The sequence below is a fragment of the Gorilla gorilla genome, chromosome 17 (assembly GCF_029281585.2).
Source record: "Gorilla gorilla gorilla isolate KB3781 chromosome 17, NHGRI_mGorGor1-v2.1_pri, whole genome shotgun sequence".
NCBI lineage: Eukaryota > Metazoa > Chordata > Mammalia > Primates > Hominidae > Gorilla > Gorilla gorilla.
Window position 1 is genome coordinate 62,880,760 of NC_073241.2, and position 15,119 is coordinate 62,895,878.

A 15,119-nucleotide genomic window follows, 5' to 3' on the forward strand; every position below is an offset into this window, starting at 1 on the left:
CAACTTGGAGACACTGAAGCCCGCAGTTTTGCTGGAGCAGTCACCAGTTCTCTAGCCTTCAAGGCTGTCTCATGGTTACCTATAATCTCCTACCTCCTTTTGCTCCCTGATCTTCTAAATAGAGTATTTTGAGGGAGGATTTGGGGAGTGCGAGTAGAGGTATTGAGAGGCAAATTTAAAATCAGCAGATGAGCTTTTAACTATGCTTTTGGCTTGCCTATTTTTGGCAGGCAAGCAAAATGTAGACAGAAATAGTATCTTTATACCTTTTAAAAAATGTGGAATGATAAAAATTCTAGGGAGAACTAGTCTCATTTTGTTTCCTCATCTTCAGTTTGAAAAGGACAGGCTGTATTGTGGGATTTCAAAGTATAAGGTCCTGGCATTAGTTTTGTGATCATGCCAGTACATAGTTAGAAAAGATAGCTCCTGTTCTGTTCTGAATGCCAAGAAGATATCACTTTCTAAGCTGCATGTCAGTCTTTGATATTTATTGGATAAAACATCTGTCCTAATTCTTCAGTTTCCTGGCTCCTGTTGTAATTTTACATGCAAGGGATTTTCCCTGATCCTTTCTTTAACATTAATTTTCCTTTGGCTTGTATTTCAGAGGCCAAAGTCAGTCTCTTAGATAAATATTCAGGCAACTGTTTAAAATGAGTCCTTCATTATTTATTTATCACATCTATTATTAAGAAAGCTGCAAGAATAAGTAAAAGTGAAAACCTTGCATTTTGTCAGAATATGAATCTGCACGAACCTGCACAGCCAACTGTACTCAGTGAATTAGTGTTTTTAGATTCAGCTATTCTCACGTCATATGCATGGAAAAAGAATGAATAAAGCAAGTCAAATGCCCATGAAAAAAGGTCCGTATTTGTCAGTAATTTAAAAATGTGTATGAGCACACTGATTGAAGCCTATGGGTGAATTGCAAATATGTCCTACCCATTTTTTCTTTCCTGATTTTTTGTTCTTAAAAATAAGTTATTTAACCCAAAGGAACAATCACATACTTTTTTTCTGTTACATTTTGCTTTTCTTTAAAGTTCTATAGTTATTGTATCAGTAAATAATTAGGGAAATATGGTTTGATCCGGAGAAATAAAGTAAGGAACAACTTCCAGAAAGAGGGATTAGGGAGAAAATTGACTACCTAGGACAGGTATTCTTGATGTTTTTCTTGGGTCTAGAATGGAGTGTAAGATAAAGCAAATAAAGTTGGGTTAAGGAAAATGAATCATTTTTAGAACAAATTGCATGGTATTCCTTAGTGCAGTTTCAACTGTTGTCCTGCCCTCCCTCTGAAGTTCTGGGCTCTAAATTGAATAGAATCTTTCTTTTGGATACAACATATATAAATAGATGTCAATCACTATCAACATAGTGCCGTAATAAATTTAACCCAAAATGTACAGTGTATATGCTGATACTGAAATAGGTATCCCAATGTCTGATGGTTTCCTAGGTCAGAAATAGAGCAACTGGTGAGCTATGTAGCAGTTACCCTCAGGAAGGACAGATGATTGCATACTGCTTATTTTCTTATTCAGAAAATAGGAGGGATGCGAGGCCTTAATTACATGTACACTGGGTCAGAATTTGTTATTATTTAATCCTGCTGAAGTGGAGTTTGCCTTTGAAAGACAGAGGAATAATAGCATTTTCTAAACAAATTGGAAGTACATTTAGACGCCCAGTATGCAGAAGCATTCTCATATTTTCCCTAAGTTCCTTAATATCTATGGACTGCATTTAGTTCTCCTTTAAACGAACTAACCTGTAAGTTTCCAATTTTCTAGGTGTAAATACCATTATAAGAGTGTGAAAGTAATAAAACATATTTGCTAATGCACACTTTACTTTTGGCTGGGCATACATGAGATCTGTTCATTTGGGATCATATATTTTATCTGCCATCTCTCTGTCACCTCCTCAGTTGGTCACATTTCATAGAGACTTCAGAACATTGAAAAGGCTATCTGTATTATCAGTAAATACCATAAATTTATGTTTAGACTATAAACTGATTATTATTTCTAATATTTCTTGATAAATAAGCTTTGGTAAGGTGTTAAAAATTATTCTAGTGATTATTTAAAGGAGAGAAGCCTAGGAAGCATAGTTTATGTGATCAATGTAATAAACTGTTTCTTAGCTAGAACATTTAGACTGTCTTAAGCAAAAAAATCATATTAAGTAAAAAAAGTCATATGATCTTTAATTCAATGACTTTTCTCACTATATTCATCCGCAAATCTTTTTGCTACTTCAACCATAGTATTTCCTAGACCCATCACTTACAATTCTAAGTTTTTCCTTGTCGGGGGCTGAGTGACTTGTTTCCCCCTGCCTTTGTTAACTTCTAGTTTCAGTATCATGCAACTAAATTATGCTTCTTTAGATATGATATTTTCTGTATCAGATCTTGACTTTTGAAACCAAATATTGTAAGTGGAAAAATCATGGGTTCTGGAGCTAGACTAGGCTGGCCTTGAATCCCATCTCTGCAGTTCCATTGGCCCTATGACCATGGGCAAGTTATTTCACCTTTTTGAGCTCTAGTTTTCTTCCTCCATTATAGAAATATATACCTTATTGTGTTACAAGAAAGCTGCAAGGATTAAATCAGATCACATGTTGGAAGTGTCTGGCATTAATAACTGTTATTTTATTTTCCTAAATTTGTTCATTTGTCTTTCTACTTTCTGTATTAACAAAAAATTTGATTATTTTTTCCCCAGAATTGCCTCTCACGGGCCGCATGGTTATTTCTAGGCAAGGTGTGCTTGAGTCTATCAGAAGCCACTTGAGTGTTCTCAAGGTGCATATGCCTGTGCTTCCTTTGTTACTACAATAATTTTTACTTCTTGACCTTCTTTTAAAACTCAGGTCAGAACCCTCTCAAGTTACCATCACTTGGAAAGTTTTCTTGAGTTAGCATTAACCCTGGTGCCCTTAAAAAGTCATGTTTTGAGCTTTTTTACAATATGTTCTCAAGTTATTTTCTTCTGACTTCCTCTTGCCTCCTGCCTTTGACATATGCCTCCATTCTGTCGCTAATCATAGTACTTCCTCGTTTTAATTTTCCAAACTCCTTCTCCCCCAGTGTATACAGAAAAGGGCCTGCATCTGTGCTCCTACTCAAACCATTTCAGTGTTAAAGTCTCTCAGTTTGAGAAGGAGTCAAATGAGGACTCAGAAGTCTGTCCGTTTGAGGAGAACTAAAGGTAGAGTTCTGGCTCAAACATAGGTTTCAGAGAGCAGACACTGCTTGTGGGCTCTACTTGGTCACCCAAGTCAGTGAGACATTGATTCTCCTAAAAAGCAGTCTTTTGGAAGAAAATGTCTTCTGTAGAATAGACAACATGCAAGCCTGACTCTGATAAAAATGAGCAGTTGTACTGTAATCTGTGAGAGCACCATTTTCCTCAAAATAATTATCTTGAATTGATAACAAGCATCTCAGATTTCTTTTTTCCTTATCCATGCTTTATGACTCAGCCCATAAGAGAAAATAAACATGTCCCATAGGTCACAGATCTATAGTAGTAAGGCTGTTAAGCAGAAGAGTCATAATACCTGTGAGGCTGGGTAGATTTAAAACAATTGCGTTAATTTAGATTGTTTTTTTGTTTGTTTGTGTTCAGAATACTATGCATTGCCTAATCTCCATATTCAAATTCAAATGGTACGTACTGACTCCCAACTCCTGAGGCAGATATTGTCTATTTTTTATGTCCATACAATAGCTCAATGACATAGAAATTATCATCAATTTGCGGGTTAGGACAGGAAAGCTTAAAAAGGTTAAGTGGAATTGCGGCCACACAGTTATTAAATGATTCCTTTTCTTCATATGTAGATACTCTTCTTTTTACTGTGCTATTTTGCTTTATTTTAGGTATCCATTTTCAATTGGAGAAAAGCTCCAAGTGTGTAATTACAGTGGATATAAAAAAAGGAATTCAAATTAGTAATATCATTATCTCTCTCTCTTTCTAGTTTGTTCGAAGCAGGTAACTGATGAAGCATCTTCCACTCGAGATTCAAGCCTTACTAACACAGCAGTGCAAAGCAAGTTAGTGTCTTCCTTCCAGCAGCACACCAAAAAGGCTCTTAAACAGGTAAGATAGCTGCCATTTATTCTTTGTCCTTCAGTTCTACATACTTAAGGTAATGTGTGTTTTGCTGATCAAGTAAATAATAACCTAGCAATCAGAAAGCAGAATCTTCCTGAATTCAACCCCATCCATGATATTCAGTTCAATAATTTTAATCTGTGATAAAAAAACTAGGAGAGGCTTGACTGAGAACTTTGATGTAAAACAGAAGAAGGAATTTGCACCCACTGAAAATATATAAAAATTTGTATTAACATTTTGTGTGTCTATGTGTGATTTATAGTAGTAAATCTGTTGGGTTCATAAATGCATTGCATATTTAAAAAATAACATCTCTATGTTTTTTGTGCTTATCTGATAGTATAAAAATAAATGATAATTTATTTCTTGTTACTGAGATACATTAAGTTACAAATAAGAAAAATAGTGAGTGTTGCTTACTTATATCTGGAATATTCATTTATGAGTGTTGTTTGGTGCTGAATGGCAGTTAAAGTTGCCATATTATTCTGCCGTCACAGAGGCAGTATGGGCCTTTGTGGCCTTGCACTGAGATGGTGCAGGGATAGACACAAGGTTGGGCTCTGGGCACGGACATGGCCTGGTTTGAATTCTTGCTACTCACCTGCTGTCTCTAGCAAGCCACTTCTCCTCTCTGAATCTTAAATTCATTATCTAGAAAATGTGGGAAATAATAGTATCTTGCTCCTGGGATTGATCCGAGAATTAGCTGAGGTAATAGGATGAAAGCACATGGTAGAGTGAGTGGCTCATAGAAATAATAGTGACTTCTGTCATACTGGCAAATGCTAAATTGTGCAGAGAAGAAAAGGAGGAGATGTTATGGTTAGATGGAGCCATCGTATGATGATAACACAAAGAGTGTCAGTAAATGGAAGGTTCACGTATTTAATTCTGAATTCATAATTTCCCCTTGTTTAAGTGCTTTCCTCTGCTACAATCATCTATTTTGATCCTTCTATAACAATTCCCCCTTCAGCCACCCATTGATGACCTTTACCAGATCCAGGATTAGAGGTATCATTCTAGCGATACATTTATCACAAGGAAAAGAAAAATTATGTTTTCTAAAATAGAGTTTTTTTAAGTTCCACCAACCACTGAAGCTTCTTAATATGCACGTCCAAACTTCTAGACTTAGACATCTCTACCTATCTTCTCCTGTACCTCAGACAAGAAAACATAGGAAAGAAACTTAACATGGTTATGCTGAATTATGTTACCTTCCTATTTCATATTATTGACATTGCAGCATTTATATTGAAGGTAGTAACAGTATTTCACCCTGCATAGGTCAAGTACCCTTTGGAAAGCTTGCCACTTACTGCATTTGAAATGTTTTAGATGCCAGAGAACAAAACTGAAATTGGTGTTGAGATCCCTTTTTAATTGATGAAATAAAAAACGGATGTAGGTAGCAAAGCCTGGGCTACTCATTCAGACAGCAAATAAGATGCAGGTAATAAAATACTAACCAGAATAGAACAAAAGATACAAAAATGGACACTTGTGGCTGTGGCATTTAAGAAACATAAATGGGATCATAAATGAAACTCATACTTCTGAGGTTCAGTGACTTGGAAAATGTGCACACCATGAAATCTTCCTGTATATGAATGGAAATATAAAGGTACAACTCTCTGTATTGTTCTATATCATTAATTTGTACTTTCATCATTTTGGTTTTGTATTATTTGAACATTTTTTATGATTACTAAAACGTTACAAAATTTTAAGTGATTTTTTTGTTTTTGTGTTTTTTGTGGAGCATATATTCATGGGAACTGCCACTGCTTGCTTAGAGTCTAAGCTTTGTTTTAAGAATCCTGTCCTGAAAGCTTCTTAATGTCCTGAAAGAGTTATTAATTCATTTCTTAAAACTTCTATTTTCTAACCTATAGCAAATTAGTAACCAGGAGAATATGGCTCAATATGTAGCAAATATGCTAATATTTGATTAATAATCAAATTCAGATTGGAAATATATTTAGAAGAAAAGCTATTCTTGCAGAATTTTGCCCAGATTCCATGTAATTGCTGAATTTCTTAAGACAGCATTGCAAAAATTGACTGAACATGCAGCATTTTAAACTGTAGCAACCTCAGCAAATCTACAGCTTTCTTTTCTTTTGGATAGCTGAATGGCTATGACCGTGTAGAATTTTTCATAAGTGTATTAAATACATATATATATATTTCCATATACATGTGATCTGTTTGTGAATATATGTTTCTTGTGTATGTATACATGCACAATCATAATCATATGAACCTAGGGCCAGCAGAATGATCTTAAAAATAATTACATTAGCTGATAATTAGCTGTTATGGTTTCTAGACACTGTACTCTCCATTTTACATGGGATATATTATTTAATTCTCATGCAAATGCTTTGAAGTATGTACTTATATCCCCATTTTTCAAAGGAAAAAACTAAGACCCAAGTCAGATAACTTGCCCAAGATCACCCAGCAAGTAAATCTTAGAGATGACGTTTGAATCCAGAACCGTAGTTTCAGATTCTGCCCTCTTCACAAATACTGCCTTTCAGCATATGCTATGTAATAGTATAGACAAATTTTTGATACTATCCAAGAAAATCTACATACTTGAGTTGTTATATAGCATATGGAAAGCAATACAGCATAGTTATTAAAAATAGCATTTCTGAACACAGGCTGCTTATGTTCAGTACCAGCCCATATTGATAACACACAGTCAAATATATGTCATTGTTATTTTATTAGAAATATGTTGTGATTCAGTAGGGCTTTAGTAGTGTATACATTAAACAGTGTAGACTCTTAGAAATAAGTAGATTTAAAAAATTCCTAAAACCAAATAGCTTTATAATCATAAGTGGGGTAAAAAAAATAATTTAAAACAAACTGTCTTACAAAATATGCCAGGCATAATTTCTCAAGTCTGAAGGCCCGTACTTTCTACCCCTGCCTAAAGCATGTTGCTACAGAGAGGGCTACATGTTTACAGGGCTCTTTGATGTCATAGCACTGTTGATTGCAGTGTAATTGTAAGCTGGACAATCTGGAAGCTATAATGTCCCTTGACGATTGACATGGAATATTTTTATTGCTCCCAAATATTTGAGTCCCTTTTATTTTCTAATCCTCAAAACGTTAGTTAACATCATATGTTGGGCATAATTGCATGAATAACATATTGTTATTTCAGTAGTTGTCTTTTTTTTCTGCATAAGCATATTCAGAAGCCTCTGGAGAGCAGCAGATTGCTGATTATTACCTTGTTCCCTGTCTTCTTTCTGCCTGGGTATTTTAGTTATGATCCTAAAAAGTGTAAAAAGATTAGATTTTGAATTTTAAAATATAATTCAGAAAGATTAAATTTTGGAAATTTTAAACAGGCAAAAGATAATTAAAGGTTAAAGAAGGATGAGTTCTGTTACAGCAAGTGACATGGTAGTGAACATAACCTTTCTATGTTGTTTGTGTTGGTTTATTTGACTTCCTTCATTATTTATTTAGGGTGGTAGAGTTTATTCATAAAGTTGCAGATGCATTTTCTTTTTGATATTGCAAAGCAGATCTATTCTTGGTATTTTGCTTTAGCTTTATATGTTTGACCAATACTGTGAAATTCCAAAGGTTATATTGCATGATAGTAGTTTCTGAACATGGACATTGACATTTATCACACTAGCGGCAATGCAAGTTGTTGGTGCCTGAAACAGCCCGCTGTTTTCTATGTGTATTTCTAATCATTTGACTTTTAGCATTCACAGCATGTGATATTTTCAGATTTTCAGTGGAAGAGTTACTGCATTCGATGCATTCTTAAGCTACATTGCTTGTGTTTTTTTGTTGTTAAAATAAAGCAGGCATTACTTGCTTAAAATTCCAAGTTAACACAAAAGCCTCTGATTTGAAGTTTTATTTTATTTTTTCCATTAGGATAGGAATGAAACCAATCCATATTTTTAGAACTATCTAACAGGCTTTCTGACTGAAAAATCAAATGTTTATTTAAAGGTTTTTTTTTCTCTTTTTGCAAGAAAGTATTGCAATATGTCACTGGAGAAAAGCATGCACAGTCAGCATGTTTTGATTTCTTTCCTTGCACTTAGAGCCAGAATTGAATTGATGTGAGTGTGATATGATCTTTACTTTTCCTAGACTGGGTTAGCTATGTTGTGTGTGTTTGCTTTAAAAAGTGCATTTATTTCTAGGGTTAAGCTTGTAAATTTCTTTCATATTGAATAATACCTGGAAGCATTAAACTTGAAATCCAATTATACTCCTTCTCATAACACCATCGATATTGAAATTGTACTCTGTGTGGTTTGGACAGTGGAACATTATACATATGACCGGCTTGAAGGTACATTCCTTCATAGTAGACTGCATTTACACTCACCATCTGCTTGTTTATTTTGATTCTGATATTGCTTCTTTCTGGATTTGAAATGACAGAATTTAAAGTTGTTCTACAGAATAGTCCATTAGCATTCCACAGTACAGCTAAGGCTTGAGACAGTTGGAGGTGTCTCATTTATATTCCCCCCCTAAAATGAATCTAGACTAAAATAGACTGATTATGTAATATCTGTCAAAATAAATCACATCATAGACAAATCAACAGGGCCACCACTAGCTAATTAAGACTCTGATGTGTAATAGAAAAAGCTGCCCCTTCCAAGTTGTCACAACAAAATATAACATCCCCTCTTTTAGGGTACCCCTGTGCAGGACACAGCATCCATGACTATCTAAAGTGATCTTCTTAATCCTATTTTCTTAATCTATTCCATGAATTTATAATATCCAGGCTGTGAGATACCCAAATATAGATAATCACAAGTTAATTTGCAGATGATTTCTATTATATATGTAGCATAAAGTAAAATAGGAATTTTCTTGTTTTCTTAGAATTTCAGCAACAGCTCAAAGCTGCAGACAGTATGATACCAGTAACCCTGTTTGGAAGAGAGGTGTTAGACATAGCCTCACAGGACTAAGAGAAGGCCAGATGGTCGATTGAGCAACCCCCAACAGATGTAAAAAAAATAACTCAAGATTTGGGGTGTGTGTGTTCCAAACCTTGTATTTTGAAGGATTATGAGATTTGTTAAATCAGAGGGCTGACCATAATGGCTAGGCTACACGTCGTACAGTGGGACAAGGATGCTGACTGTGCTTGTGGCCTGAGCAGGTGCTGAACAGCTAGTCAAGCATGGGGAATTTGTAAAGACCTTGCCTAGGAAAGCTGCCTACTTAGGTGAGAGGAGCCCTGTGTATAGAGCCTGCACTGAGGGGAAGTGCGGAGGTCAGCTAGAGAGAGCGTGGTTTGTGTCAGTGTTGAATGTAGTTTCAGAGGCCTCCCAGCAAAAGCCTCTTATGTATCCACTAATGCAGACCATAAAAATCTAGCAGTTGGCCTTCTGCCTCCCAGAAGGTTATGATGTCATGGCTATGACAACACTGGTTAAGATAACTTTGCTCTAGTCTTCTCACTCCTATTCTCAATCCTAATCCTGGGGATCTCAGAAAAAAAGAAAGAGGAAACAAAGGAATAACAAAATCAGGAAACCCTTTCCCAGTGAAATTTCTGATTTGAGACATAGGCATGGTCTGGGGAGGCTAGAAGGGAAGCTTTATATTTGACCTCATGTTTTTAATCCTGAATATAAGTCCTCCGAACTAATTTATAAAGCCTTGGCAACCATTTTGGAGTTCTTTGCTTTCTCTGTAAACTCCCTACTCCTTTTTTCCATCTACTCCATTCTTTTTTTGTTTTTTGTTTTTTAATTTCTGGAATAGTGAAAAGTTATCCCTGCTAGTGGATGTGATACTATTTTTTTACTTATTGGAGACTCCACAATTTTCACACAACCACTTTCTTCTTGTCATTTATGTCTCACTTCCTTTGTTGCCTCCAGGGAGGCCATATCTGACATCCCACTCTAAATTGGTTCTCCCCGCCCAAGTTACCCTACTTCATCTTTCTGGCATAATTTTCTTAGCACTTGTATATGAGTGAAACACTTATATTATTTCATGTATTTCCTTGTCAATCCTTCACTAAAATGTGGAATAATTAAAACTACTATTCACCATTATAAATCAGCAGCACTTATGCTACCATAGAACTGAATAAGGTCTCAAAAATGCATTGGTTGCAGAAAGGATAAGTTATATAAATAACAAAAAATGATATTTGTTGAGTATTTACTATGTAAGGTAAACTCTGCTAACCACTGTTGTGCAGATTTTCTGTTTAAAGCATCTTGCCTGCACTACTACCTCTGTTTTGTAGGACATTGACCCAAGTCATTTACCCAGCAGCTAGTTAGTTAAATCTTTCTCTACAACTCCTTAACCACTGCATCATACTGCCAATTTTTCAGAAAATTCTGAAATTCTATAAAATTCTTCTGTAATCCAAGTACTTTGGGAGGCTGAGGCAGGGAGATCACTTGAGGTCAGGAGTTCAAGACTTGTCTGACCAACATAGTGAAACCCTGTCTCTACTAAAAACAAAAAAATATTAGCCAGGGGTGGTGGTGCACACCTGTTATCCTAGCTACTTAGGAGGATGAGGTGGGAGGATTGCTTGAACCCAGGAGGCGGAGCTTGCAGTGAGCCGAGATTGCACCACTGCACTCCAGCCTGGGCATCAGAGCGAGACTCCATCTCAAAAAAAAAAAAAAATAGGAAAAAGAAAATCTTTTTATATAGTAGGCATTTAGTTTTGTTTGCCTACAGGCACATGATGTGTGTCAGTGCTTTTAAAAATATTGTACTAAGAAATAGTCAGGTTGTCTGATCAGGAGACATATATTCAAAAAACATCATACAAACAGGCTCAATATTGGTCACCTTCTTTTATCCTTGCCTTGACTGTACCTTGTCTTTTTAAAATTAAAAATTGCTATGGGTTTTTATTCTTATTTTTATTATGGTTTTCTTCTGTCTGATTACTAATTTTTCTATAGCAGAGTCCTCTCAGCTCTAGAAATTGAGGTCAGAATTTTCGTTGCTTTAATTATTATTTACCACAAATGCTCTAAAAAGACATGCCAGCTTTGACTTCATGATTCCAGCTTCTAGTTAGTTCATCTTTTTTTCCCTAAATATTTTCTAAAATAAACTCTAACCACACACACACACACACCACACACACACACACACACAAACTATTTTTAAAATGTCTATTTTTTTTTTCCATGAGAAGTAGTTTAAATATATGCTATAAAGACTCCTAAAAATTGATCACTCTTTATGCAGGTTTAATTGTTTTGTGAAGTCTTACATAATGGGCAAAGATGGACTTAATTGTAATTTAAATTGCTATGCTATGTTGCTGTATTCTGTTTTATTATTGGATTGATAGGTTAATTTCTATAAAGTACTTTGAATTCTTATACAATGCTAGACAGATTGATTCAATTATGTGCAAAATTTATGTGCAATTATGTATACACCTTGAAGAAAGAGTAAATGTCTTAAATATTTTATAACACATATGTCCTCATTAAATATATTAATAACAGCAGGCTAAAGGTGAGAAGGATGGCATCTTATTAATCTTTGTATTTTTTGCCCCTCTCCCATATATAGTACCTGGGTACTTTATGAAAACTTAATAAATGTAAGAATCAAAGAAAATATGTCTTATGTTATCATTAGCAACCATATCATTTGTAATGGATTTCCCGATCCTTTACTTTCTCATCAGGCTTTAAATCTTATCTGAATAAGTTGTCTGCATAATTTAAATGCTTTCTCTCATTTAAATGGTATTTAATTTTCACTTCTATAATTATTTGATTGCTAAATCTTATGGTTGACAAGTTGGACATCAGCTAATACCCTTTGCAAATAAAAGGACATCGTTTTTTGATAGCAAGGGGAAATACAGTCAAGGCAGTCTTTCAGGAGATTCTGACAACTCTCAGTCGAAGAACATTAATCAAGTAACTGGGATGTTGTAAAATTGGTAGAAATTACACAGAAACTAGGAATAAAAAGGATTGAGGCAGTATGAAGCCAGCCTTTTAACCTTTTGAGGAGTTTTAGCATTCCTGTGGCTGTGAATTTAATGGCTCTTCAGTTTCGTGTGCTTAAGACCCTTTTTATTACAGGTAATTTTCTGTATAAAGTGATCAGCTAGATAAGCTGTATTTCAAAACTTTTAAATGTCTTTTATTACATTATCATCACCGTGGTCGATTCATTTATGAAACACAAAGTGCTCCCATTTGGAGAGATTTATTCTTATATTCATTTTTTCCTGGATTTGCTAGAATCTGTCATGTTCGTGTTCTGAAGGTTAATGCCCAAAGTCAAGCAGACAGAAGCCAAGTGCTGCAAGGTTTCCAAGATTAGGACTGATTCCCTTCACAGAAATAAATGATTCCTGCCATGTTCAGTGATTTTGTGCAGTGCTCCCCACGGCTGAGTGAGTGCATCAATACTGTAGTCCTTACATGCTGTACATACTGATGACACTCAGTGTTAACTTGATTGACTGAGCGGTGCGCTGGAGAGGACGCACCTGCGAGAGAAGTGCAGACACATATATTTTTATCCTGGTTTCGAAACATTTATTTTACATTCATTTGACTTGGGAGTCATAGTTTCAAATTCCATGGACTCTCAAGCCACAGTGCTAAGGTAGAAGAAACCATTAAGTGCTGCTTTGTTGTTAGAATTATACCGAAAATGGTCTCGGGCTTATACCCTTTGCCAAAGCCTGATTTTATGCTTTTGAGGGAAAATGACATGAAGGTAACTATTAAGAATCCTGAGAAATTAGGGGCTCTGTGGAATTTAAGTCTCTTAAGAGGTTCTATGTAATGATGGACAAATGAGTCACTTAATTCAATTATGAGAAATTATTTTGGCTATATTTTTTGTTATATCTTTTTATTATGTTTTGTAGGCTTTGAGGCAGCAGCAGAAAAGAAGAAATGGAGTCTCAATGATGGTAAACAAGACTGTTCCTCGTGTTGTTTTGACACCATTAAAGGTGTCTGATGAGCAGTCGGATTCGCCTTCAGGTAAAGAGCTGAAATATCATATGCTTGGCCAGTTTCTTCCTGGAGGAGACTTCCTCACTGAAAGAGATGTCATGATTTTTTTCTGAAACTGAATAATACTTCCACTTGAGGTTTGGTTTAATTTCTTTGTACCTTTGACTCAGTGATTCAGAAATATAGACTATTTCCAGTTTAGAAAAGAAAAAGGTACCAGCTTGCTTGCTCATCATCAGCGAATGTCTTCATTTGCTAATGACAGTAGGTGTAAGAAAATGTGTAGGTGAATTTTGTTGTTGTTGTTGCTTTGGCTTTTGTTTGAATGTTGAACTTTAAGGGTGGACCACATGCTGATGGATAATACCATCAAAAGCAGTTCTCTGTGAGTGTGAACTTGTTTTTCAGTGCTGTGCTGCAAAGTCAGAAATCCTTTTATTAGTTTTTGTGTTCTGGCAGCATTCTTCTCACCCCAGTGCAGCCCTGACCTTTTCTTCTAATTTACCTTGTGTCACTTTATCGGCTATGTACTATTCTATTTATTGTAGATTAATGTTTGTATTTTCTGTTCATACTTCAACATAAAGCTATTTATAAAGGTATAATCTCTCCCTCTCTTCAAGATTCCTTTCTTTTTCATCTTTCTGTGTCTGTCTTGTGTTGTCTCAGAATGGCATAGTATTGTTCAAGCTTATTCGTGTATTTTACAAAAGACCTGACTCTATTTCTTTTAAAAGCTATCAGATCAGTGAACGTAGTTTTGACTCCACTATTAGGCCATCTGTTCTTGCTTTTTGTTCTGTTTGATTGATTTATTGGGCTTCTCTTTTTATATCCAGTAGGGGAATCAGATTGTGGCCAAAGGTAGTGTATTAACTCTAGAAAAGGAGATTATATCTACAGTTCCTCAAACAATCTTAGATTTTTCTTTTCAAGGACAGCTAGAGAAGATAATGACATAATAACTATTTCCTTTTTTAGGATCTGAATCTAAAAATGGTGAAGCAGACAGTTCAGATAAAGAAATGAAACATGGGCAAAAATCTCCCACTGGAAAACAAACAAGTCAGCACTTAAAACGATTAAAAAAGTCTGGTTTAGGTGAGTGTTTAATAGACTATGCCATTTCACATTTTAGAAATTTGTGTTTTTTCAAATAAATTATCTAAAATTCTCAGAACATTTTTTAATGATTAAACAAGGAAATTAAAATTTCCCTCCATTTATCAAAATCAAAAAGGATGCTAAATAAGGAAACATTGTAGTTACAACTGAGTGGTCTTAAGCCTATTACTAAATTTGTGAATGATAATATTGGATGAAGCAGAGGGTAAAGATGAGACTTAAAATGATACGTGTAAAATAATTATCTGCCGGGTCATGATACTATCTAATGTGCAGTGTTTTGTCTGTGCAACTAGGTTTCACTTTATTGGAATATGCTGTCTTGGAAGAAAAAAATGCAATCTTTATAAAGGGTTCACTGAACTGGAGAGTACATTGTCAGTGGGGTCTGCTGCAGTAAAATTGCTCTTCCTTGCTTTTTGTCTATGCTTCTTAAAATATTTAGTAGTGCCTGTCTGAAAAAATAATGTAAAATTGCTGAGAAATGTGGGAGACACAGGCCACGGGTCTTTCAAATCAGCACCAGGTTTTCTTCGACATACTTCTTTCCTGATAACTTTTCATCAGGAACCCCCAACAGCATTCAGGGAGAAAAGAGCATGAGAATTAGAAAGACAAAAATAAACATATCCTGGTTTGAACATTAGAATTCTCAACTGCCACTGGCTTGTTGCTGCACCTAGATCCTGGTGGCTTCATTTCTCTGAGTTGTTTTACCTGTGAATAGGATCATGATAGTAACCTGGATCGTTATAATATTTTGTAAAATGTTTGGCAGAAACTGCAAATTTATTGACGTGAACTTTATTACCTGTTCTGCCACTTACTTTCTTGGCAA

At 35.2% G+C, this 15,119-nt stretch overlaps 1 protein-coding gene across 4 annotated transcripts in view; it reads left to right on the forward strand.

The window, feature by feature from the left end:
* ASXL3 (ASXL transcriptional regulator 3) overlaps positions 1-15,119 on the forward strand; it is a 172,913-nt gene that overhangs the window by 79,207 nt on the left and 78,587 nt on the right. For 3 of the 4 annotated variants that reach the window (XM_055367993.2, XM_055367995.2, XM_019014289.3), the window contains 3 exons: positions 4,006-4,127; positions 13,066-13,183; positions 14,138-14,257. In XM_055367993.2, the coding sequence (XP_055223968.1) occupies positions 4,006-4,127; positions 13,066-13,183; positions 14,138-14,257 (360 nt within the window). The remainder of the gene's footprint in view (positions 1-4,005; positions 4,128-13,065; positions 13,184-14,137; positions 14,258-15,119) is intronic. The other variant, XM_063699143.1, reaches the window with a different exon arrangement.